The 25736-nt window shown below is 50.9% G+C and overlaps 1 protein-coding gene across 3 annotated transcripts in view; it reads left to right on the forward strand.

The window, feature by feature from the left end:
• The window catches only part of MTUS2 (microtubule associated scaffold protein 2), a 396161-nt gene that overhangs the window by 356089 nt on the left and 14336 nt on the right, over window positions 1-25736 (forward strand). For all 3 annotated transcript variants that reach the window (XM_072976062.1, XM_072976063.1, XM_072976064.1), the window contains 6 exons: window positions 6984-7198; window positions 15568-15673; window positions 18572-18645; window positions 23130-23228; window positions 24187-24306; window positions 25638-25735. In XM_072976062.1, the coding sequence (XP_072832163.1) occupies window positions 6984-7198; window positions 15568-15673; window positions 18572-18645; window positions 23130-23228; window positions 24187-24306; window positions 25638-25735 (712 nt within the window). The remainder of the gene's footprint in view (window positions 1-6983; window positions 7199-15567; window positions 15674-18571; window positions 18646-23129; window positions 23229-24186; window positions 24307-25637; window position 25736) is intronic.

Below are 25736 nucleotides of genomic sequence, written 5' to 3' on the forward strand. Positions count from 1 at the left end.
CCTCGCACTGCCCTTATTTCACTTTTTCCCTGCAGTTATCACAGGTTTTCACTACCTAACATTTTGCTGTTGGAAACATTTGCCCTTGTCTTTATTTGTCCTCCTGACAGCGTGTCTTGCGCATCACGGGACTAGGCTGTGGCACGTAGCAGGTGCTCAGTAAATTCAACTGCTGTCTGTTGCCTGCCTACCTGAGCACAGATTCAGAAGTGGCTGTGATGCAGCCCCTGCCCACTGGGGAGGGAGGGAGACAGGTCAAGGGGTGGCTGCGGTTCGATACAGGGAGTGCTCGAAGGCTGGTATGCCAGAGCCTCCCCTTGCCTCTGAGCTACTGAAACCCGGGCGCACCGGGGCGGCGGCGGAGAGGGGAGGCCCCGCTCTCTAGGGCCTCGCCACCCCCGCGGCGGCTCGGGGCAGTGAGCTACCCTTCCTCAGCCCCCACCTGCTGCTGGATGCTTGTCTGGGGGGCGGGGAGGGCAGGGTGTGCCAGGTGGATGGCATCCAGGAAGCGCTGTGCAAACGCAAGCTCTTGTTTTTACGGTGACCACCGTTTAGTCCCCGGCGCTGGAGATGCCGCAGGGACCCGCAGAGATGCCAGGAGACCCACTGGCCCTTTCACACTTCTAACAGTCCTAGTCCGTGAACCTCACCTTCTCCATTTCAGCCTCTCCATTCTCTCTTCTTGACGTTTTCATCAAAAAGAAACTCCTAAGGAAAGAGAACAGGGCTGCACAGGGCAGAGTGGCCAGGATCCCAGGCAGCGTGTTTCACCGACTGACCCTCTGGCCTCCTGCGGTTCCCTGTGGTCTGACAAGTGTGGACGGAGCCCTTGGCCGCCAGAGGGCATTTCCAGACATCATAGCGCCCCCTGGTGGGCACTGATCTGTTACAGGACCGTTGCCATCAGAAAACACCACAAAAAACTTCACAAAGATGCTCATAATCTTTAGCCCCTTTAATTCCACTCCTAGGAATTTATGCTGATTTATATATATATATATATATTTTAATGTATATATCCCAAACCAAATATCCGACAATAAAGGCATATAAATTATGGTGCATCAGCATGAAAATAAAAGGTAGCCATAAAAATATTAAGCAGGAAGACATAGAAAATTCCTCACAGAATATTAAGAATTCACACCACTGCAACAGCTGTGAAAGGTTTATGCCATTGAAAGTTTCATTTTCTTTCTGTAGTGAGATTATGGGTAATTTTTAAATTACGCTTGTTTCCTTGAAAGTTAGTTTATCTTTTCAGTTACTCCCCATCTCTCCAAGAAACCATTTAATCTTCGGTCTGACTGTGCGCCCCCCTGTCAATGTGTAATGATGCTGACTGTCAGTTTGCCACGGCCGCCATAACAAAGTGCTGCAGGCTAGGGGCTTCAAAAGCAGGAATGTATTTCCTCACCATCCTGGAGGCCAGAAGTCCAAGGTCAAGATGCCAGCAGGGCTGTCTCTCCTGAGGTCTCTTCCCTCGGCTTGCAGACGACCACCTCCTCCCTGTGTCCTCACATCTTCCCTCCACAGGTGTCTGTGTCCTGAGGACTCCAGTGATGCTGGACTGGAGCTGGCCCTAAAGGCCTCATGTAACTTCCTTACCTCTATAAATCCTGTCTCCACACGTGCTCACATTCTGAGGCACTGGGGGTGTGCACCTCAGCGTGTGAGCTCTGGGGACGCACAGCTCAGCCCAGAACAGTGACTGTTGCTGTAGTACCACTTGTTTATATACGGTACCATTTCTTCATACTTAGATGACTTGTTTTGTGATTGTCATACCTGAAGCACTTCCTGTGATGCAAAAGGCTGTGTGATGTCATTCCTTATGCTCCGTCATGAGCTTTAGACCCAGACACTTGTCTTCAGTTCAAGTCTCGGGCTGTAATTACCAGTCCCTGCTTCCTCTCTGGTAAACTAGTAACGAGTTGTAATTATTCAAGGGACGCTTGGGCAATTGTTTAAAGAAAATTGATCTTCCTAACTGAGTTTTCTCCCTCTCATTTGATTTATGAACTGTGTTGGGTTAGCTGTATTCTGTGTACACACACGTGCTATATATATATATATTCATACCTACATACATATTTAGTTATTTAAAACTGTGCAACAGACTCTGAGTCTATTTTTGCTTTTCAGACTCATGCTTCTGAATTAGAAATGTTATCATGCTCTTAGCCATTCATAATTCTTTTGTTTTAGAGATTATTTTCTCAGCTTCCTAGAGACTCGAGGGATTTATTATTGTCGTGTTCACCTCTCACGCTAGAAAGGACCAAATGTTTTCTCATGAAGGAAAAAGAACGGATGAAAGCAAGACTCCAGGTGTTGTCTGATGCTACTAAATTAGCTGATGTCAACCTCTGTCTGCAAAACGCCCAAATAGGAAATGTCTTTGAAGATTTACTTGAGGCAAGAGAATGTTTATTTTTTAGGGACTCCACTATTGGAGCCCTTTCCCGGGTGCCTCGGCTGCAGGTACCTGGTGTCTTCTGCAGCCCGGGGTCACCGGAGGAGGAGGTGCCACCTCTCGTACGCAGCGGTGATGGGGAACTGGGGGGCTGGTGCTGCCTGTGAAGGTGCGGCCACTCCGCTACTTCGCTGACGGCAAAGCCCCGGCCGCCACGGCTCCTCATTCATGTGAGGCAGCAGTGCCGTCCAGGGGCAGCTCTAGGGTGAAACCAGTCATCTCTGAGCCCCCGGACAGAGCGCCAGATCCATGAGCCATCCTGCCACGAGCATAAGTAAAATTGCAGGGAGGATGGAAGAGGCCTGTCCTTTCTGACCGCGGGCGACCACGGCCTTTTCAAACCCAGTCTTCTTGATTGTGGTGGTAATTTTTAAAATGTTTTTACTCATAAAACATGCAAACAAATAATAGGATATTAAATACCTACCACTGCAGGTGTTCCCTGGGCAGTGAGTCCTGCAACCTGGGCATACAGTCTCCAAGGGGGGAGGGACAGACGGAGGGTTAGAAATGCAGGCACATTTCCATCACAAGAAGGAATTACATATTCATACCATGTATCTGGCCTGTTTTTGTTCAACAGTATGTTACAGATCATCCCACAAGAGCACCAAAAGATTTACCTCATTTTTCACTGGTTCCCCATCTCCCATTGGATGTAGGATTTGTCCTATGTGTATATAGAATTTAATCATCTTTTTTTTTAACTAGCCCCCCACTATTTCTCCAAGGCACGTCATGCTGTAGTAGTCTCCGCGATCAGATTTTTTTGGTGCCCTGGTGAAACTGTTTGGTTAAAGGATATGTGTTATTCAGTTTTTTTCTCCAATGGAACCGATTTGTTAGTTTCATTTCTTTACCTGTTTTATTCTAGCTAGGCAATCTGTCTAGTCAGTTTGTTGTTTTGGTCCCCTGGAGTTAAAGATACAGATATTAACATATGAAAAATACCTTTTCCCATACAAGATAGTACTTATTAAAGAAAAATACATGATAAGCATATTTTACTATCTTCATTTGAGTTTTATATGCTTTGTCTCTAGTTAAGAAACAATAAGAATAGTTCTTAGGTTCTGTTAGGCTCCACATACAACCATGTGTGTGCGTGTGTGTGCGTGTGCGTGTAAAACTGTGATGGTGGAGTTTTAGTTTGCCAGCGTGTATCTTCACCATTGTTATACAGAGTTTTAAAATCCAAATATGAAATTTCCTTCTACAAAAATATCTAAATTTATCCTCCCTGAAATATTATAAGAACTTTATTGAGCTATAATTCACATACTAGACAGTTCGTCCATTTAAAGTGTACAATTCAGTGGTTTTGAGTGTATCTACAGCGTTGGACAATCGTCACTACAGTCTGTTTTGGAACATTTGCATCACCCCCGACTCTTCCTATGTCACCCTTCTTGTGTGCCCATCCCTGCCATTTAAATCCGGAAAGATACCCGTGCCCTCTGGAGCAGCCTGTCAGTTACGCTCCCACCGTCAGTCTGAGGAATGCCGGTTTCCTCTTACGCTTTAGCATCTGAGTACTTCATCTTGACCAGCCTTAGAGATGAAAAATCATCTCTTGCATTGATCTGCGTGTTTGGAGTCATGAATGGTGCTGACCGTCTGTTCTCATGTTTCTTGGCTGGCTGTGCCTCCTCTCTGGACTGCTTCATTGACCTGTTTTAAATACAAACAAACGTGGTTGTCAATGCTTTATTTTGATCCCAAGGAATGGGTGGGCAAGATGCCTGGGGCAGAGACCACTAAGACGTTATTTCACCTGAATTAGGGAAACAAGAGCACACTCCAGAGAACCTCCCCCCTGCCCCCGTGCACCCAGAAGCCCGCCCTGGGGCTCATTACCTAGTGGCGCCCCATCCTTGTCTGTGCAGAGGGCTCTCTGCCCTCCCCATATGTAGGTGAGATGATCGCCCCCCTGCCTCAATTTTGACTTTTTCTCAAACCATCAACACTGTTTTTTAATGGCCATTCCATGGGTTTTGTTCTATTCTGTTAAAACCCAGCCACCCCAGAAGGAACCTGTCTTTATCGCCTCACCTCTTCCCTAGTCTGTGGACCCTGACAGCTTTCTCACTCGCTGAGGTCCCTGGTGAGATCCCTAACACCGTCCCCAAGGTGGAGGGCCTTTGGGAACAGCTGGAGCTGTTAAAGCTGTAGGTCAGACTCCTGGGAACAGGCGAGCCCTCGCCGCTACCTCCGGGCCTGAGCCGCTTTGGCCTTTCGTTCCTGGTAGGTCCTTTCTGTGGGGACCGTGCCCTCCCCTAACCTCTCACTTCCAGGGACCAGAAAGCCTCATCTACTCCTCCTGTCCCACTTATTACTGAGCGAGCAGAACCCCGTCTCCCTACCCGTGCTGGGAAGCCCGGTGCTCGCCCAGCCATCCGTCCTGACATCTACCTCGCAGAAAAGATGTGACAATAACGTATCTATTCAAGGGTATTCCTAGTCTATTTGACACCTGGCATGTGTAGCACTCCCTCCTCTACACCACAGTCATTTTCAGTACGACCTCGTGACAATCTGTCATAAGCATTATTTTCCTGACTCCCTGCATAAACAGTTAAAAAAGAAGAAATTCCAGTGTAAAGATTATTCAAACTGATGAATATTTCAGATGAGAAGAGCACAGGGCCAGGGCTGTGGTTTTCCTGCCAAACATTCATGACCTAAATCTAATAATGAGGAAAATTCAGACAGACTGAATTGAGAAGCATTCTACAAAATGACTGGCCGGTCATCTTCAAAAGTGTCCAGGTCCCAAAGTCCGGGGAAGGCTGAGGAAGGGTCCCAGGCTGAAGGAGACTCAGGAGACGGGGCAGCTAAATGCAGCTCGTGGTGCAGGACGGGATCCTTTTTCTAGTTAGAACGTCAGTGGTACAACTGGAGAAGCTCTGATGGGTCTGAGCGCTGGACGGCACTTTTGGGTCAGCGTTGATTCCTGCTGTAGGTGACTGCATTGCGGTCCTGTAGGAGAATGCCCTTGTTTGTAGAGAGTATGCCCTAAGGAATTCGGGGTCGATGGGACAGTGGTCAGTCTCTGACTCTCAGATGGTTCGGGGTGGGGGTCGTTTGCCCACCACCCCTCCCTTGGTACACCCTGATTACATCGAAAATCCTAACAGCTTCCCCAGATTATGCCCCAGAATCCTCCCTCCCAATCTTGGGACGCGGGGCCAGTTGAAGCCCTGGACCGAGAAGGCTGTTGGGGACCGTGTTAGGCTGCTGGGCGGACCAGATTCTTATACACTGTTCACCCAGGGCAAGATGCCTCTGCAACATCCAGCCCACCCATCACTCTTTTCACGAGGGAAAGAATGTTTTTGAACATCCCCTGTGCTAATGAAGAAACGCTTTTAGAGCGAATGTGGCAAAGAAGCCCTTGAAGTATCTGCCCCCTTAGGGCTTCTGATTAGGGTATTTCGAAGGCTGTCTAACTACCTTGGCTGTCTGGTCCTGATCATAACCAACCACCCCTAGGGTGTAGGTTATCCTTAACCAGTATATGTTCTTGCTCACTCAGTTTTAAAGTGAGTGACCAGCCTCCCCAGCGGGCAGCACAGAGCACCTCTGTGGCGTATGAATGATGTGGATGTGCACCTCAACCGCCGTGCGCGGGTGTATCACCTCCATTTGATCCAAACATAGTAGATCGTCAGGGAAGGTTTTCTCCTTCTTGGAAGCAGTTTGCAATTGTGGAAGAGATTTTACAAGGAAAGCAGGCCTCTGCTGCCCACAGCCCAGGGGGAGGTGTGAACACTAAGGGGGGAAGGTGGGACAGGCGCAGGGCAGAAGCTGCCGTCACAGCCTCCTCCCGGGGAGGCAGAGCAGGACTGTGCTGGGCCAGTTACCCATCCTTCCTTCAGTGGGGAGGGACGGTGCTGGTGAAGCCTTGACCACCTGAAAGGAACCCCCCACACCCTCTGCGATTGTCCTGCATTTCAGCCTGGAGAGACTCGGTGCCCCCCCATCCTGTCTCCAGCCTCCAGGTGTGCCCAGGTCTCAAGCTCCGGTGGGCGTAAGAGTCACCGTGGTCCTCGTGAAAAGTTTATGTGCCAGGCTTCTGTCCCAGGGGCTCTGATCCACCAGGGAGCACCTAGGAGTGTGCATTTTTAACAAGTACCCAGTCTTTGTGATGCCCGTGGTCTGTGGCCCCTCGGAGAAACCCTGACCTAGCAGCAGGAGCGCAGGGCTTGTGGTCGGGAAGCCCAGATTTGCCTTCACAGTTCTTTCCTCCGAGCTGGGCCCTGTCACCAGAGCTCCCCGGGGCTCAGCTTTCACCCCGACATCCAGGGCCTGTCGTGCGGATCCCACACGGTAGACAGGACAGCGCTTTACAAACTGTGAAGCTCTGCAAAAGGAAGGGGCTCTCGCCCTGGTCCTCACGTCCATCCTCCTCGGTGGTGTCCCCGTGGGCGTTGCAGAGGCTCAGGTGTGATGCTTTCGGGGCCTCCTAACCCGTCTTCCCAAAGTGTTGCTCTCTCCCCGCCCCCAGCCTTCAATACCGCGCGGTGCGAGAAGCTGCAGAAGGAGAAGGAGGAGCTGGAGCGGCGGTGTGAGGACCAGCTGCGGAGGCTGGGCTGGCAGCAGCGGGCTGAGCTGCAGGACCTGGAGGAGCGGCTGCAGCTGCAGTTCGAGGCGGAGATGGCCCGGCTCCAGGAGGAGCACCGGGCGCAGCTGCTGCGGATCCGCTGTCAGCACCAGGAGCAGGTCAGTCTGCGCTCTGGGCCGTTACCATCCCTGCCAGCGGGGTCGCGAGCGGGAGGTGGAGGGCAGCCAGCCCGCTTTAGCGGGGAGTCCTGGTCGGCAGGTGAGCCTCTTGTCTGCCCACTCTCCCACCTCGTTTCTTTCTTCTGTCCCTTCCTGTCGTCCCCTCCAGCCACTCCAGCCTCCCTCCCTTGTCCTCCCAGGCACACTCCCACCTCCGGGCTTTTGCACATGCTGTGTCCTCTGCCTGGAATGCTCTCCCTCTAGACACACCATGACTCCCTCTCTCCCTCCCTTCTCAGGAAGGCCTTTCCTTATCCAAAATTAGACCCCCTTCCCAACCACATGGGTACCCTTCCTGTCCCCTTCCAGCTTTAGAGTTCCCTTGGCACTTACTACTACCTAATGTGTGATGATGCGTTTTACTTTGTCCCCATTCATCGTCTGCATGTTCCATGAGGGCAGTGATAATAACACACACGTATCTCGCATTTGCTGTGCCCCAGGCCCTGCTCTTAACTCTACAGGCACTAACTCATTGAATTCCCACAGTAACCCTCCCAGCTGGGTACCATTATTATCCCCATTTTATAAGCAAGAAAACCAAGACCCGGAGGTTAAACAACTTGCCATACTTCACGGTCATGGAAGAGCCAGGGTTGAACCCAGTCTGGCTCCAGGATCTGTGTTAAGCACGAAATTAGAGTTGTCTGCTGGGTGAACGGTCGGATCTCAGATGCAGGGCTGCCTGCACGGAGCAGACCTTCAGTGTGTATCTGCCTAATGAAGGAAGAATTCCTCTAGTTAACCTCAGCCCAGCAGACTGGCTGGAGAGTGTAATTCTTCCTGAAACAGCTAGAGAAGAGCTTCCAGGGAGCCTGTGGGGCTGAAAGCAGGTGGGAGCCAGGCCCGCCCATCTCCTCGCCCGCTACCCTGTCCACCACTGCGCCGGCATCGGCATGAGGCAGGCGGGTGCCGACGAGCTCGCTCTGCCTCCGTGAGAACTGTTCCTGCTGCCTTCTCGTCTTCCTGAGTCCCCAAGGCCCCCATGCCTTAGTGCCACCTCCTCATGGGTGTACTGTGACCTGTCATCTGCTTGTGGCATTCCTAAGGTAAACTGGCATTTGCGAGGAGGAGCGTGGAGCACCCTTTAACTCTCACAGTAGTGCCAAGCGGCCCCTCATTCTCATGAGCATCTGGGCCGCCTTCCAGGATACCCCGGAGGGCGAGGGTCCCCAGGGGCTAGTGAGTCCTGGGGGCGCGGGGGAAGTCTCAGAGTAATGGTAAGCACTGTCATCGGAATGAACAGCCTCCTGTTTGATGGCACTTTCTTCTACTCAGCATCTCAGGTGAGTCACCGTCCTTTTCTAAAAGCCTGTGGAAACCAGACACACCAGCCTGCTGGAGGCGGTGTCGATTTAGAGGTCAGGAAACGGATAGGTTAGAGCTGAAGTTACCTGCTGGGCTAAGATTAGAAACACACCTCCAGCCTCTGGCTCCTCAGCTCAGGCTAAGTGGGCACATGCGCAGCTGCTGCCTGTGGGCTGCCCTGCCTCGTGGCTCAGACCTGGCACAGGCGTCGGCTCTGTCTGTGCCCCGCATCCCAGGGCTCCTCATTTCCGATTTTATGCAGAGAATGTGTTTATACCCGTATTCACCGACTTCTGGTCCGAAGCTCTGGGTTGGTTGAGAAGATGCCGAGAGGTAAGAGGAAGGGTGGGAGGCGGTCCCCAGGCAGGAGAATGAGTCTCTGAATGAAGGCCCACGTGGGGGTGCCGTGTGTGGAAACCACGGAGCTGGGGCCGCGGCTGAGGGGCCGTCCACCGGTGAAGCGGGGCCCCGACAGAACCTCGCGAGGCTTTGTGGGTGCGGGAGCGCCTGCCCAAGCCGGGCCGGCAGCCTCTTAGAGACCACACAGTGGGAGGGATGCAAGGCCCTGACTTCTCCGTCTGAGAATGAGTTACCTAAGCTACCTATGTATATTTTAACAGTGTCTGTCTCAGGAGGGCTGAGTTCTGTTGTTCTTGATCCTTTGTAACAGCTAAAGTGATTCATCCATTTATTCACTCGCCTGTGCAAAGGATGCTTAGCGAACGCCTGCTGTCCACAGGGCCTCAGACAGAAAGCTGCAGGAGATGCCAGGATTTGTCAAATGTGAACTTGCTTGTTCCGCAGCCTCGGGTGACGGGCCTGGGGACCTTTGTAGGCAAGTGCCCAAGAAACTATGATACCGGGTGAGCAATCCAGCTGGTGTGTTTAGGAAGTGAGAGTTTGTGTGCAGCTGCGAGGACGAGGGAGAGCTTCATGGTGGAAATGGCATGTGCACACTTTCCATCTGAGTAAATCTTTCCTATAGAAACCCACTGGCTTGGCGGGGTGGGGCGGGGCAGGAGTGGGGAATGGTTGGTTTAAATCTATGAATTATTCAGGCCCCGGATTCTGCTCCTGCTGCTGAATGCTGACTGCCGTCCCGACCTTCAGCTTCTCCAGCAGAGAGCACGCAGGCAATGAGCAGGAAGACAAAACACACAGCAGTCCATGTGCTAATTTCCAGGGAGAGAAATTGCGCACGTTTGGTCCAGGAAGGCGGCTCCGAGCACGGCCGCAGTGGAGATCTGGAAGGTCTGTGGTTCCAGGTACCCGTGCTGGACCCCCACACTCCGGTCCTCCTCATGGGGACAGTTGCATTTGGCAGTGCTAGTCCACACGTGGTGATGTCTCTGTCCTCCTCGAGCCTTAAAAGTCAGGTTCACCAGCCCGGCCTCCCGCGTGCCCCAGCGCTCCAGGCGGCCGCGGGGAGGCTGCTTCTGTTCGGACGCAGAATCCTCTCAGGCTTTACTCCCAGCGGGAACTCCCTTGCCAAGGTAGGCTGACCTCTGACTTTATTGCGAGATTGCCCCCAGGAAAATCACCCTTCCGCTCGCCTTGAGGGCCATAGGCCCTCTCTCTCTGGCCACATCTGGGAATCACCTGGGGGGACTTCTGGCAAAACACCCCTTCTGTCCACACCCCACGCAAATGGAATCAGAGCCACTGAGCAGGGCTCCCCAGGGCCCAGAGCTGCAAGGTCGGAGGACATGCAGGACCTCGTTCTCCAGTCCTGCAGCCTAGTTAGGGCCTGGCCTCGTGGCTTTCTTCTGTGACTTTAAAAATATGGTATGACTCTGACTTTAAACTGGAATTATAAAGGTGTTTAATCCAATCAGTGATCATGCTGAAGCTAGCTGCACAGTGACAGAAGCCGCTTGCTGGAGCTTCCCTGCCTCAGAGCGCACAGAACAGGTTTTCTACCGTAAACACACATGCTTTTCTCTTTTTTGCTCCAAACATACCCACCCACAAAGCCTGGTATTCAGTGATCAGCCTCGGGACTTCTGCCTCCATCCCTCCAAGACCCTTGGGCAGTTCCTCTCGCTCCCTGACCTGGCCCCGAAGCCCCTCGCTCAGAGCCCTCTGGCTCCTGGGGGCGTCCTGGATTCTACTCAGTCCTGAGAGCTGTGGGTTCATTGTTTGGTGCTTAAATGTTTGCTTTGTCTCGTATCCAGGACATGCTTTATAGCCTTTATAAAGAAATCATCCCTTTAGACCAACTGGCGGGCACGGCATCCCCAGTGCTTAGTCAGAATGTACAGCGACCACTTTGGCCATCATCTTGCGTTCTGTCTCTTTAGTCCTCCTGCATGGCAGGCACACGGTCGCCATTGGTGGAAACCACGCTCTCTAGTCAAATAGAATGAGGTCCCGAGGGGCCCTCCGTCTTCCAGCACCAGAGCCCCCACCCATCACATCCCAGAGCCTCTGGTTGCTAGGAAGGGGCGGCCGAGGAAGTTAGGAGCCTCTGCAAACACCTGCCCATGTGGTGGGCAGCAGAGGGTCAAAGGCACAGCCTAGAAAGGGATGAAGTCAGCCTGGGAGCTCTAGCAGGGCTGGCTGTCTGCTCTGAGTCGGCACCCAGGATACTGGAGCAGGGACGCAGGGGCAGAAGGGGTGGTGAATCGCCTTGTTATCTGGAAGGGAAAGTCATTAAGAAAGCCCTGGAGAGAAAAAAGCATGTCCAGCTCCCTCTGTCTCATCAGATAGGAATACACGTCTGGGATGGGGGCAAATGGGAGTTTAATCTGGTTTAGTTTAATGAGTAAAGCTGAGACAATGTAAATAACGCACAAGCTCCTTCATTCTAAATGTCAGTCTTCTGTAAGGGAACTGCCGAAGCCCCCATCATTGCATTTTGCAAATGGGTACACGAAGCCCACGGCTCTAGTCTTACTTGTCTTAAGAGGGTGGCTTCCCCACCCGTTTGCATTGCTGTAACTCAGCTAAACAGGAAGCCGCTGCGGGAATGGAGCCTGGCACAGGGACCAGCTGCTTCTCCGGGTGACTGGGAGTACCTGATGGGCACGTGGGCCGACTCCTCCGTGGCCAGCTCAGAACTCTGTCCTCCTGGAGGAGGGAGGAGGGTGGTCCAGCAGGGGTTGGGGGGTGGGGGGGCACCCAGGGTTCTAAAAGGAAGAAAAGGAAGCTTCGCTCAGCTCAAGTTTTCTATGGCTTGATTATGGTTTAGCGCCTTCTGTCTCTTATTTGCATTTGATCTACAATGCAGAAAATGATCTTGTGTTTTCCTTGAGTCAACTTGTCTGAATCCCTTCAAGTGCCTGCCGAAGACTTGGCGGTCTTCTCAGGCTGAGAGCTCTGACGGGCTGCTTTGAAGTGTGAGCCCATGCTAGCATCTGGAAAGAAGCTGGGAGCCATGAGGGAGAAGCCGTAGGGATTGATGCTGCTGGGACAAGGAGGAAGATGGCCAAGAGTGCGTGGCCCCTTCCTCAAAGAAGGAACGTTTTTTAAAAACCGTACATCTGTCTGGAAACCTAAATTACTCAAGAGCAAGGATTACGGTGCCCAAATGTTGGCTCCCTGGTTCTCACTGGTTTCCTTCAAAACATCCTGGGCATTCCTCTAACTGCTTATGGCCTTTCAGAGTTAGGGGAACAGTATTTCCTCCCTCAAAGTCCCTCTGAGACGCTGGGACAGGTAGAGCACACCTTACATCATCCTTAACATCACTGGGTGTGGTACTGCATCACCACCGAAATCAAAGGCCTGCCTGCAACAACCAGAAGGGCGTGCATTTGACCACAAACCTTGCCAATGAGGGTAGATTCCACCGCCAGAGACACAAGGGACTCTTCTGGAATTAGTCCTTGCATCCATCTCTCTTTTCTGAAATCACCCATGGCAATTTGTGTAAGAGCCCAATAAATTAGAGTGATGCTAAGGACCAGTGGAAGGTTTTTCTTTATACTGAGCTGGGTGACATGCTTCCAAACAACGTGTGGTACTTGCACCTGCAGACTGTGTGCTGTGGGCGTAAGGGGCGTCACTAGTGGAGCATAGGGAAAAGATATTTCCTTTTCTTTTCTTTTGGCCAGTGATTTGTTTTTCCTGGAGACTGAAAGACTTTTGGACAAAGATTCTGTTAAAAAAAAAAAGCTTCAAATAGGATTTGGACAATTAAATCCTGTGGTCATCAGCCTTTCTGCTGAGTGGATTCATAGCTCTCAACTTCAAGTGAAATATTGTTTAATCAAGAATGTCTGGTGAAGAAAAGCGAATCATTGAAAACCACATCCATTTTCATGCGGGTGTCCTAATACCGTGAAGTTCATTGTCGATTTTGCCAGTGACGTTGTTGCCGGTAGATGTAACAGGTTTCCAGATTCTTGTCCCGTCCCAGAAAGAATTCAGAGACAAGACGTAGAGGTTAAGAATGTAAAATGGGGATTTATTAAGGGATGGATAGTACACTGTCAACGGGAGGGCGGGCAGGCTCAGGGGAGTGGCTGCGCTGAGTTTCTTTGCAAGTTGGTTACATAAAGTGTAAAAATGAACGAGCAGAATATTTATTGGGGAGGCGAGGGTTTGGGATGGTATTCCCTGATTTTCATCCCAACTCCACCTTCCCGAGGGGAGAAGGATTTTTGTCCTTATTTAGTCTGGATCAGAAGTGTCATGGCATCAGTGCATGATGGGTACTTCTAATCTGCAAGACTAACTTTATTGAAATGAGGGCATAATGAACAAAAGGTTACATTCAGACACTGGAGACTCCTGCCTTTTCCCACCTTTCTTTGTGGGCCTCCAGGCCGCTCATCACCCCAAAAGGTGTGCCCACTTACCATTCCACAGGTTCCTGCTTTTCTTTTCTGTCCAGGGACCTCTGGTGCCTGCATGATGTGTGGATTCCTGCTTTTGGCCTGTGCCCCTCCTTTCTGCCCAATTCCTGCCATTTTCCCTGTGCCCCTCTTTCTCTGCTCATATCTAGCTATCTGCCTGCTCTAAAAATATTTCCATTTTAGTGGATGAAGGTCTCGTTGACCATAGAAGAGAAAAGTTGGGCAAATTTTCCCCAGTTGGTATCTGGAGTGTGGGTCTATCCCATTTTAAAACACAAATGTTATGGAAAGCAAGTTCGTGTGCCCCCCACAACGTGAGGCCAGACAAACTGAAACACGAGTCTGGAGCAGAGAAAGGTTTATGGCAGGGCCGAGCGAGGAGGACGGGGTGGCTCCTGCCCAAGAAAACCCCGAACTCCTCGAAGGGTTTCAGCAAAGCCTATTAAAAGGCCAGGTGAGGGGGTGGGGGTCCCAGGGTACATGATCAGCTCGCACACAATCCTCTGAGGGGTTGACGTAGAGGTAACAGGGCGGTCAACGCTGTCAATCCCTGGGCTCCGGGAGGTCTGGGAGCCACATGCTCTCCATCATCAAGTAGTTCATTTCTTCCCTTTGGTGGTGGTTTTAAGCATCTGAAAAGTGGAGGAAATAGACATGAGATACTGTTATCTGGGTCCTTCAGAGAGGAGCTGCAGCAGAGGACATGGGAGAGGGGGCTGACCCTGGAAGGCCCCGCAGGGTCCTGCTCAGTGGTGAACACGCCCATGTGTCCCCTTCACAAGTGGGCTTCCGTTCTTGCGAAGAGCTCTTCCTCCTTACAGGTCAGAGACCAGCCTGTGAATTATCCCCAGAGAAAGGAGACCCTCCGAGAGGCAGATGTTCTGAACTGGCCCACCCAAGAGCTTCAGAGCCTGGGTGCCTCTGCCGGTTCAGTGCCATTTAAGTGTCAGGTTTTGACACATTAGCCAGTCGTGAAATGAATCTAGTGGTTTGAAACTAGCATTTTGGAAAAAACAAAGTAAAATAGAATAAAAATTTCTAAAGCAAATTTTTGCAGATAGGAAAGGGAAGTGTCACTTTGTGAAGCTTTGCTTTTGCACGTACAGACGCACGCGCGTGCGTGTGTGTAAAATAACGTACAGTGTTGTTTTTACAATGAGTCGCTGACAGAGAATTTGGAAAGACGTTGTCTGGTTTGCTATCACAGGGAGAGGTGGTTTTGTGCAATTACCCCTGTAAACTTGAAGTTAAAATAGCCACAGCGACAGTCAAGAGAGTAGGTGTGTAGTGGGGTCGGAGATCAGGGCGGGTGAAAATAAAAAGTCCTGGGCTGGCTGCACGACTTGTGGTTAAGCTCGGGGACGTGTACCTCCAGCCAGAGACACAGTAGCCCCCGGGAGCAACTCCCATAGCCTGGGTGGGGGAGGCCCGCACCGAGCTGGAGGCGAACTCTCTGTTGAGAAGCAGATGCGGGGAGCACACACAGACCCACCCACTTGTCTGGGGCACTGACCGCTGGTCTTGCCAGGGAGGCAGCGGAGGTGTGTGTGAGAGAGCTTTGCCAGGGAGTTGGACAGACCTGGGCTGACTGCAGGCTCTGCTGCTTACTAGCCCTTGGGCCAAACATTTCAAACCTCTCTAAGCCTTAGTTTCCCCATCTGGGAAATGGACACAACAGTGTTTACTGTATTATATAGCTGTGAGGTTGAGTGGAGTAATCGAGAGCTTAATCAATGTTAGTTCCCTCCAGATACCTGTGTACTGTGGCTCCCACCTACCACAGGGGAGCAGAACAGACTGTCTGGTAGGGGGGACCCTCATCTTTTTCTCATAGAGTAGTTGGTGGAAGGGGGAGGAACGGGGTGGAAGGAAATGGTCCAGAAGAGGCCCAGGGCAGTAAAGAGGTGGCTTAGGCAGACATCCCTCCGCCCCCTGGGAGCTGCTTCCTCCTGTGTGATCAGCTGAGCTGCGGCAGCGACTTCCACGTGACATCCACCTGACTCCAGGGCTGCCCGCTCACCACCAGATCCTGGATCCTCTGCCTCGGCACAGGGCTGAGGCTGGCTGTCATCTCATGTCCTTGATGCTTGGGCTACTGACCTTTCCACTCATTGAATTCCGCCTCTGTCCTCCAGGCAGCGAGGGCATTGCAGTCCTCCGTCCCCTAGCTCTCTGCATAACCAGAGCTGTCATCTCCTGCAGGTGGAAGACATCACCGCCAGCCATGAGGCTGCTCTCCTCGAGATGGAAAACAGCCACACGGTTGCCATCGCGATCCTGCAGGATGACCACGACCACAAGGTCCAAGGTAGCTACCAGCCCTGATGTGTGTAGCCAGCAGGGGTGGACCATGCACGCTGACCCCTTCCTGCAGCTGACACAGGGAGCCCTCCCTTTCCTTCCTTCTCTCTCCTTCCTTCCTCCCTTTCCTTCCTGGGATGTCCTTTGTGTGGCTTCCTGTGGCAAGAAGAGAGAGAAATCTAGGGTCTAAGTGACCACTCCTTTCCTCTGGCGCCAGTACTCTCCACCCTACCTGAATATTGGAATCCCTGGGGAGCCTTGGTCCCACCCCAGGGCTCTGTGTAGCTGGTCTGGGGTTCAGCCTGGACATCAAAACTTGTTCAAGCTCTTAAATGATCCTAATGGGGAGCCCGGCTTGAGAATCGCTGTTCTAACATAGGTGTGGAACTCCTGGGCTTTGTCTCGTTTGTGGCCTCCTGATTTCCCCACGCGTGTGGTGTCCTCAGGGCCTGCCAGTCTCTGATTGGGTCTCGGTCTGCACACCTTGCCCTCACAGCCACCGTGGACGTCAGTGGAGTCTCAGGATCTTTTTTTTTAATTTGTATCTTTTATTTTTTGTAATTTTGTAGGGTTTTATGTGGGTCATAACAACAGCAATATTTACTAAGTATGAATAAGAGTTTGAATCTGTAAAAGAAACTTTTTATACTTTAACATGCATTTACATTAACAGATATATAATTTATTTTTCAAGTTCCACTTTCCTCACTTTTGCCCTCCAGTTGGCTGGTTGTTAAAGTATATTAAAACAAGCGGAAGGGAGAGTCTAGCTCAGTGGTAGAGCGTGTGCCTAGCATGCATGAGGTCCTGGGTTCAATCCTTAGTCCTTCCTTTTAAATAAAGAAATAAATAAACCTAATTACTCCCAAAAATAAAATAAAACAAATGTTTTTACAATAAAATATTGAAACAGTACATTTAACAATACATTAATGCATTTAAAAAATTTGAGAATTAACATCAGAGTTTTTTTTATAATTTTTTTTAAATGTTCTTTGTAAACATCAAGGTCCACTGTGCCTGTGCCGTAATCAATACTCATGGTATTGCCCCACCGCACGCACCAGCCCCACCACTTCTGAGATCTGTCAGTACATGAAAAAGGCCAAGCCGGAGGCAAGGGAGAGGAATTCCCTGAGAACTAGTGAAATGTGTCACCTGTGTCCTGAGAGCACATCTCACGCTGGAGTACTGGTTCCCACCCTTGGCCGCACGTCAGAACCACCTGGGGAATTTTTTTTCAATACTTGGGGTAGATCTCACTACAAAGGTTCTGATTTAATTGCTCTGGGGTACAGCCTAGGCGTCAGGATTTTTTAAAGCTCCTCAGGTGATTCTAATACGCCGCAGAATTTGAGAACCACTGTCTTAGAGCACAGTATTAAGCATAGGACAGAGTGTCATGACCTTAAGATAGTGAAATATGCCATGGGTACGTAGATGAGTCACCATGGTTCATGCTGTCTTCAGAACTGATACTGACTTCTCTTGTGAGGTGTTGGGATCACCTAAAAATGCCCAAGAGCCGTCACTGAACTGCAGGAAGACGGTCTCTGGGATGGGAATATGAATGGAAATGGGACAGTAACAGTGCCTTTTGTTTCTGGATTTTCATATAAAAAGACCTGGTAGATTTTTCTGGTTAATGAAGTCTCACTTAGATGCCACACCCAGGGCCTGTGAATTATATGCAATGTCAAAATAATGTAAGTGTATATAATGGTAGCTAAAAAATTCATTATTATGGTGCTCTCAATGACTATTAAAAATACTCATTTAGACAAAGGCAGGTAGACCAGAAGGCCACACTGTTTATGTTAATAGGAATAGACAAGTGTTTTTTTCCTGACCATAACTTTCAGCCATAACAACTGGGTTTCTTAGAGACCTTCAGCATCATTAGTTAAAAGGTTGGGTTGATGGAAACCACAAAGTTTTTCCTAATTGCAGCTCATGCCAGCCAGAAGGGTAATTGCTGGTCTCTAGTAGTCTCCTGTGCTAAGCATATGATCCAGGCTGATTAATGAGACCTTTCCTCCCTCCAGTTATAACATGAAAACAAATTGCTTGTGTAGCCAGAATGAGGTGGGCTTCACCCCGCTAATAAGACTGTTCCCATCTGGAGGAAAACAGAATCCATTTGTTTAATAACTCTTACATGACATCTCTTTCTGCTTAACTTGCAAATTATTACCAGAATGACACTTTTCACAGAACAGAATTGTCCCAAACTCTCCAGGAGGAACCAGTCCACTTAGTCTTTCCTTCTGAGTATCTTAGCGTCGACTTTTTGCTCAAGCAAATTCTAGTGTTCTGCGGTTTCCGGAGAGCGGCCCAGAGGCCGCCCAGGTGACCTTGCAGACACAGCGCTGGGCACATTCACCCGACCGTTCCCCAGCGAGCCCACGCTCCCCTCTCCTTGGAACCTCGCTGCTTCAGCTCCCGATTGCTGCTTCCTGGTGGAAAGGAAGAGTGATCCTGGGAAGGGAAGAAAATGGAGATTTCGCATTAATTACCCAGTGGTTTACCATTAGGAGAAGTTGGGAAATCAGTGAGTGCTGTGAATGGAGACTGACTTGGCCAGGATGGTGGCGGAGCTGGGTACAGAAGTGAGTGGGAGTGTCTGTGTGCCTGCGTGCACGTGCATGTGTGTGTGTGTGCTTGTGCTCTGCTTCTCTCCTTTCTTCCCTCTCCCCCTCCCTTCCTCCTGTCCCCTTCCTCTTTCTTTCCCTCTCTCTCCTAAATAACATCTCACTCCATTTCAAACTAATGGAGACGTCTCTTTAGGCTAAAGAGTGCTGTCTAATGGGCCCCTCATTCGCTGACGTCATTAGTCTTAGCTGGCAAAAGAAACCTGTTTGGTCGTTTTCAAGGTCATTTTAATAGTTTGATATTTTCTCTCCAGAACTGATCTCTACCCATGAGCTTGAAAAGAAAGAATTAGAAGAAAATTTTGAAAAGCTGCGGCTGTCCCTCCAGGTTAGTATTTCCTTAACTGTGACATCAGGAGAACGGCAGCATCCTTATTCCTGTCCACAAACATTTATCCAGCACCTGCAAAGGACTCGATCCTGTGCCACGCACTGGAGTATGGAGGTCAATAAGACATACGCCTGCCCTTAAGGAATTTACTGTCCCCTCAGGGCTGTGACACAAATAGGGACAGACCATCATGGACAATAACACACAGTTGCACAGAATGAATGAAACTGTTCACCAGCACCGCCACGGGAGTTCTGAGCACGGGCTGCGGTCAGAGGAGTCACTGAGCTGGGGTTGAAGGCGGGGACCTAGGTGGGGGGAGTGGTGTCAGGAGAGTCGTGTGGGGCAGAAGCCATAGGACATGTTCTGGGAGTGGAAGTCTAATCTAAACTCGAGTCTCCTGGAGGTGGGTGAGAGGTAAAGCTTCTCAGCGTCCCACTGCCAGCCTACCTGCTATCTGAGAACGTGGTCTCAGATGCCAAGGGCACTGCCTGGCTTCCTTCTGAACTCGAAGGGGAAAGGGACGAGTCTCCCAGATCACGCGCCTTCCCTCCCTCCTGCCTCCCAGAGACCCCGGCCAGCTGCTTCCGTGAAAAGATGCTGACCACCCCCAGCCCTAGGGGGGGGCTGCTGGGGAAGTGAGGTGGGGGTTGGTGGCCCTGCTTCCCCTCCCAGACACAGAGAGGTTCGCTTGTAAATACCAGGGGCACTCGCGTCTGGAAACTGGGGAAGGCGCTTACCCTAAGCCTAATACAAGGAGGGGAATTTTGCTTCTTTGATGACTCACTGTCCGCAGGCAGCGTTCCCTGCGCAGAGCCTGCGCTGCCCTGAGAGGAATCTAGAGGTGTGGAGTGTCACAACTGTTGAGTGTACTAGTCAAAAATTTTTAAATGGGAAACCGCTTCCTGCAAGCCCTTCAGTCAGTGGCTCCGTCAGGGGGCCTGCCTCTGCCCGTGTCCTCCTCTTGTGGCCAGTGCTTGGCAGATTCGCCCCAAACTGCCTTCTTCATGTCCCCGACATCACACGCCATCCAAATACAGCATCCTTAAGGAACACAAACCAGGAAAGGAACAGCCGTACTGAACTATGATGTAACAGAAACCCCACCCAGTCCAAAACCAAAAGAAGTGAGAGTTCTTTTTCATCTGTGAGTCCTCACTCCGCCACTAACATCACACGGACCTGAATTGTGCACATTTTAGTTGTAACTCTCCAGGGGCAGAATCCATTTGAGCTGGAGGTTTTCTGGTGCGGGGAGGATGGACTTGCTTAAGCCAATCTCCTTGGGCTACCGGCAGCTGGAGAAACGGGTTTGGGCTAAAAAAAAATTTGAGTTTTGGTTTAAATCCCCACTGTACCTCCTCTTAATAGCTTTGTACTCTTGTACAGTTACATAAGCTGTAAACCTTAGTTGACTCACTGTCAAATGGGGATGACAGCAGCTCCTTCCTCACCGTGTGAGCAGCTTAGGGAAATAATATGTGTCAACAAAAAATGAATCAATTGTCAATCTAAGAAAGAAATGAAGAATTTTATTCAAACCAACGTGAGGGTCAGGACCCAGGAGACAGTCTTTCAGAAAGCTCTGAGGGCTGTCCCGCCTCTTAGAGGTCAAAGCACCGTTATATAAGTTTTGAGACAAAGGGTCATACATCCAAGCAACATATCGACAGTTTACGTACGTAATCCAACAGGGCAAGTCGTGGGGCATCACGACCCCTTACAGGATTGAGAAAGGAAAGGAATGTTATCTCCTAAGGAGTTACCTTGTGGGAGAAAATTGCTTTTTTTCCTTTTTTTTTTTTTTTTTTTTTTTTTTGCCAGCAGGCATTCCTGTGTCTTCTCAGGGGATCTTGTTAACGTATAATGCAGACTTAAAGGGCACACTAAAGAAGTGTAATGGCCCAAATAGGCAGAGAGAGAATTTTATGTTTAAAAATTTTCTTGTCCTGCCTTAAAAATGGTTTTGTTCCATCGCGTGGACGTGTAGAGAGCACCAAGCAGCAGCTGTCGCCATTATAATGGCTTCAGGTGTTGCTACGCTTATCAGCGTCCTTATTATCCAACCCCGGTTAACTCCGAGTGGCCCACGTGAGGCCAGGTCACCAGCTGGGTCTCTGTGCCTCTTAGTTTGACGTTAAAGGAGTCAACCCACGTTGAAAACCAGCGTGTCCTGTCTGACTGCGGCGGCACCGTCGTGCACCTGCAGACCCTGATCTTTGAATAATGGTGATTAAAGGAGAAAAACCACAGTGCGATATTTCAGATGCAGCCTCGGTGGTATTTGCCTGATGAGTTTTTCATTGCTTTGTTTTTAATGGAGGAGAAGACGCTTGAGGGGTACGCTTGCTCTTGCGATGCTGAGAGGCTTGGTGTAGGAGTCATGGAGCCCTGCCGTCATTTCTAGAGCCCAGCTCTGGGGGGGGGGGTGGAACTGCGGCAGCCACGCATGCGTGCTGGGGCCCAGCCGGCTGCCCTGGGCCTGATTTACGTGGTTTACATTTGTCAGCTCCGGTGCCTTCGAACTCCCGCTGACACTCTTGCCCTAATGCACTAGCATTTGCATTTAATGGCACCGTGGGGACTTTTATTTCTTAAAAGTTAAATGGAAGTAACTGGGAAAAACAGAGAGAGAAGGAAAAGGAACCCACCCAGGATGGTTTGCAAAGCAGGGTTCTCTGATGACAAGAAAGGAGTCACGCCGGCACCGGTCGGTTGCAGTGCTCCCACGCGCCGTTCCATCCTTTGCCACGGCCCGCTGCTGACACTGGTGGGTTGAGGCCACTTGTCTTGCTAGAAGAGTCCACAGGAAAACCCTAGTCCTTGTTCTAAAGTTACAGAAGTGGTGACGTTGGGGGGAGAACTTCAAATTCTTGGCACGAGGGAGGCACCATCTCGTCACTGCTCGAGCATCAGGAAAAAGCCCGCCGCCCGGCTCCCCCTGCTGCCCACGGCCATCAGGCAGGGCTGGGGCCGCCGGAAGAGGGCTCGGTGTGGGGACCTCTGTCCTGGAGGCTGGGGCACCGTGCCTTCTCACGCGCCTTCCTTCTTTCCATCTTCACACACAGGGCAGCCCCTGGCTGGCAGGCTCTGGGGGCAGGAGTGTCCTTCGAGTCGGGGAGGGGCCTGAACAGTACAGATTCCAACGAGGAGGCAGCTCCATGCAGGATCTGCCGCCCAGCCCTGACCCCTGCTGCCCAGGGAGGACAGAAGTAGCTGGCAGTGCAGGCACCGCTGAGGGGGAGTGGGATAGTAGGATGGAGTGGGGGAAGCGAGGACGAGAAAGGCTGATGGGGAGGCTGTGAGGCTGCGTCAGGGTATCACTTCATCTTGAGGACACTGGGTTTTATGCAGGGGGGGCAGGTTCAGCGACTTGCCCGATGCCAGGTGGTGGGAGTGGGATCAGGAGTGTCTGTGGATCCGGGGACATGAAGGAGGCTTAATGGTCAGGACTTGACCATCGACCTGATGTCAGTGTGTTTAGTGGTGGGGGGAGGGGCTCAGGCAGAGAGAGGCGTAAAGGTCGGTTTGACAGTTTCTGGCCTGAATAAATGAGGATAGTTCTTCTGTGAGATGGATTAATTGTGCCTCCTGAAGTGGGGGCCGCTAGCCCCCCTAGGATGGAGATGCCTCTCTGCTGATTGTCTGCCTTTGTAGGGTCAGATGTTAAATTTTTTTAATGGAAATGTAGTTGATTTAAAATGTTGTGTTAATTTCCGGTGTACAGCATGGTGATTCAGTTGTACATATATACATTCCTTTCCATGGTCTTTTTCATTATAAGCTATTACAAGGTATGAAATATAGTTCCGTGTGCTGTACAGTAGGGCCTTGTTGTTCATCTTTTTTATACATAGTAGTGTGTACCTGAAAATCCCAAACTCCCGATTTATCCCTTCCCACCGCCCTTTCCCAACTGGTAATCATAAATTTGTTTTCTATGTCTGAGTCTGTTCTGTAAGTAAGTTCATTTGTGTCATTTTATAAGTGACATATCATATCAGATATTAAATTATTAACTGCTCCCCTGCAAGCTTGCTTGTGGGGGAAGGGGGTGAGGACAGCGTTCTCATCTCAGGAGGCACTCAGAGTCGGGTCGCCTGCTTTGGGTCCCCCCTACAGCGTCAGTGCGCTTTCTGTGCAGCAGCCAAAGTCATCTGCCCGTGTTTTGTGGTCCGTTCTGGACAAGGCACCAAGGCTGGGAGCACGGGGGCATTTGGGCGAATCTCCCTCCAGCAGGCGATGCCCTTTTGGTGGAGTTTCTTCTGGCTTCCCCTTGGCCTCCTGGGCAGCAGGGGTCAGAGCTGGGTGGCAGGTCCCTGGATGGTGCTGCCCCATAAGTGAAGTCTGTCCTCTCCAAGGTCAATGGAGGGCCTCTGACCTTGCTGCCCCGTGAGGAGCCCCCAGGGCCAAGTGGCAGCCATCACCCCCGCCTCCCAGGTGTGGCATCTGCAGTGGACCGCTTTGTGCATTTCTTGCAGGACCAGGTGGACACACTGACCTTCCAGAGCCAGTCTCTGCGGGACCGAGCCCGGCGCTTCGAAGAGGCTTTGAGGAAAAACACTGAAGAGCAGCTGGAGGTATCACGCGTTCCTGGCCACCCAGCACTGCGAGGCCACCCTGTTGGACCCCAGGGTGCCCAGGGCTTCCCCATCATCACCCCGAAGTCAGGTTCCCGGTGCTTACCTGCTGCCAGAGCAACACTGGTCAGGGCCTCCCAGGGATTTAAATGTACACCTGTCGGCATCGCTGCTGAGTCAGGACACCTGTGGGTTTCTCCATCTAAGTGTTACTCTTGCCGCATCCCACATGGCTCCTCAGCCACTGCCCCGAGCATCTGTGACAAACTGGGCCTGGGACCACTCCTAAAAGTGGGCAAAATTTCTTCTCTCTAATGTAGGGTTGCCAGATAAAATGCATGACCCCCAGTTAAATTTAAATTACAGGTAAATGAATTTCTGTTCGTAATAAGCATGTCTCTCACAATCTTTACAAAGTAAGTTGTTCATGCGAAATTCAGCCTTAACAGCCTATTTTTTAATTGGTCCCATCTGGCAACCTGACCCAGACATTTCTTTTTCTACAATGCCTTTTCTGCTTTTTAAACTACTTTTGCTCATTTCCTACGCAGGGTGGAGGGCAGGGCCTGTAAATCCCCACCTGTCTTTTGAATCAAGTCGTCTGGGTGAATGTTAAAAGGCGGCATCGAAGTTTCTCTTTTTGTCCCCTAAGCTCCCCTTGGGGGCTGGGCTGGGAGAGGCCGGCCATCCCAGCATCCAACATTTCAGGGAGCGATGGCTTCGTCTCTCCTGCTTCCCAAGGGGCTGGACTCGTGGTAGCGGTCCCAGTGGGGACTTGTGGGCGTCTTTATCGGGGAAGGCTCTGCGCACCCTCTCCCCCTCCCTCTTGCTCACGTTCTCCGGTGCCTGTTAGGAAGCTTGTTAACAAAGACTAGATTGAGCTGAACTGATGACGCCGGTGAATGCTGGCCTTTGCCGGGTCCCCCGGTTACTAGCTCCCTGCTCTCTGCCCTTGTAGGTTGCCCTGGCTCCTTATCAGCACTTGGAGGAAGACATGAAGAGTCTGAAGCAGGTGTTAGAGATGAAGAATCAGCAAATACACCAGCAGGAAAAGAAGATTATTGAGCTGGAAAAGCTGGTGAGTCAGCCTCTTTCCTCGAGGGTCCAGTAACCTCTTCTGCCATCCGTGTTCACAGCATTCAGGTGGGGGGCGGGGCTTACCAGGCCAAGGGGGCGGGGCTACACCTGAGCCAAAAATGCCACCGCTGCATCTCAAGTCCCTTCTCAGGCAGGAAGCCAGAAGTTCTGATAAGGAATCTCAGAGGTGGCCTCATTTGTAGGATTCTGGGGCCCCTCTGATGACCCGCCTGCACTGCACTGTGACGTGCTAACGCCTCACCCCTCCCGGGGACATGTGGGCCGAGCATCACTGGTGGGCACCGAGCTCCGTGCAGACACCTTCTGCGTGTTTGTTCTTTAACTGCAACAGCAGTGCACCGGGGCAGGTGCTGTCAGGGGCCTCCTTTTACACATGCGGACACAGAGGCTTAGGAAGAGGTCATGCCTCACCCAGAACCAAGAAGTGGTCCAGTCCAGGTGGGAGCCCCGGCCCAGAGCTCCAGGTCCCTGCTTACAGCACACTCTCTGCCTCACCTTTCAGCCCGGTTCCCATGGAACTAACAAAGGGCGCCCCCTGGGGGAACAGAACTGGAAAGTTCACTCCCTACCCCGTACCCCATGGGGGCAAGGGCTGCAGCTGAGTCGTCCACAGCTAGTAGCAGCAGCCGGCTTCCAGGGAGATGCCGTCTTGTTGGGAAGGTTGGCCCAAGGGTCTAAGAATAGATTCCTTTTTTATTATATTTAAAACAAACGTTTGGTATTGTAAAAAGATGTGCATCATAGGAAATTGGAAGATTAAAATACATTTCTACCACTGTTAACTTTCCAGAGCCTGTCCTCTGTACAAGTGTGCACACCCCAAAGACCCCACACAGACATGCAAGTGTTTCGTATCCTGCTTTCTTTCTGTTAGCAGATCTGCCCCTTACCAGCTCGGTAACTGATCTTCTCCGACGGCCAACGTTCCCTAGCTCTGAACGAAGCTGGTTTACTCAGACACTCGCTAAGAGAAACCTGTGCCACACAGGACTCCAGTGTAGGCACGAACGCATATTGTGTGTATACACATGCACTGTGTAATCCACTGTCTGCACCAGTCCACACACATTATATAAAAGGAAAATACAGATAACAGTACTTACTTTGATGACATGCAGGTTATTTTGTTTTGTTTAAAAAAGAAATGTTGGTCACGTCCCTCTAACCTGATTTTACAGCCGACTTAATGCTTTACCAACTGCTGGATGAAAAACACGGTTCTTGATAATCCTCCAGAGGCCAAGGGCACGGGGCTACCATCCGTCACATGGCCTCACTTCTTCTCACCTCTTGACACCCTATCTTTTATAGGCGGAAAAGAACATTATCCTGGAAGAAAAGATCCAAGTTCTCCAGCAGCAGAATGAAGACCTCAAAGCCAGGATCGATCAGAACACAGTTGTCACGAGG

This window comes from Vicugna pacos, chromosome 14, assembly GCF_048564905.1.
Source record: "Vicugna pacos chromosome 14, VicPac4, whole genome shotgun sequence".
Lineage (NCBI taxonomy): Eukaryota > Metazoa > Chordata > Mammalia > Artiodactyla > Camelidae > Vicugna > Vicugna pacos.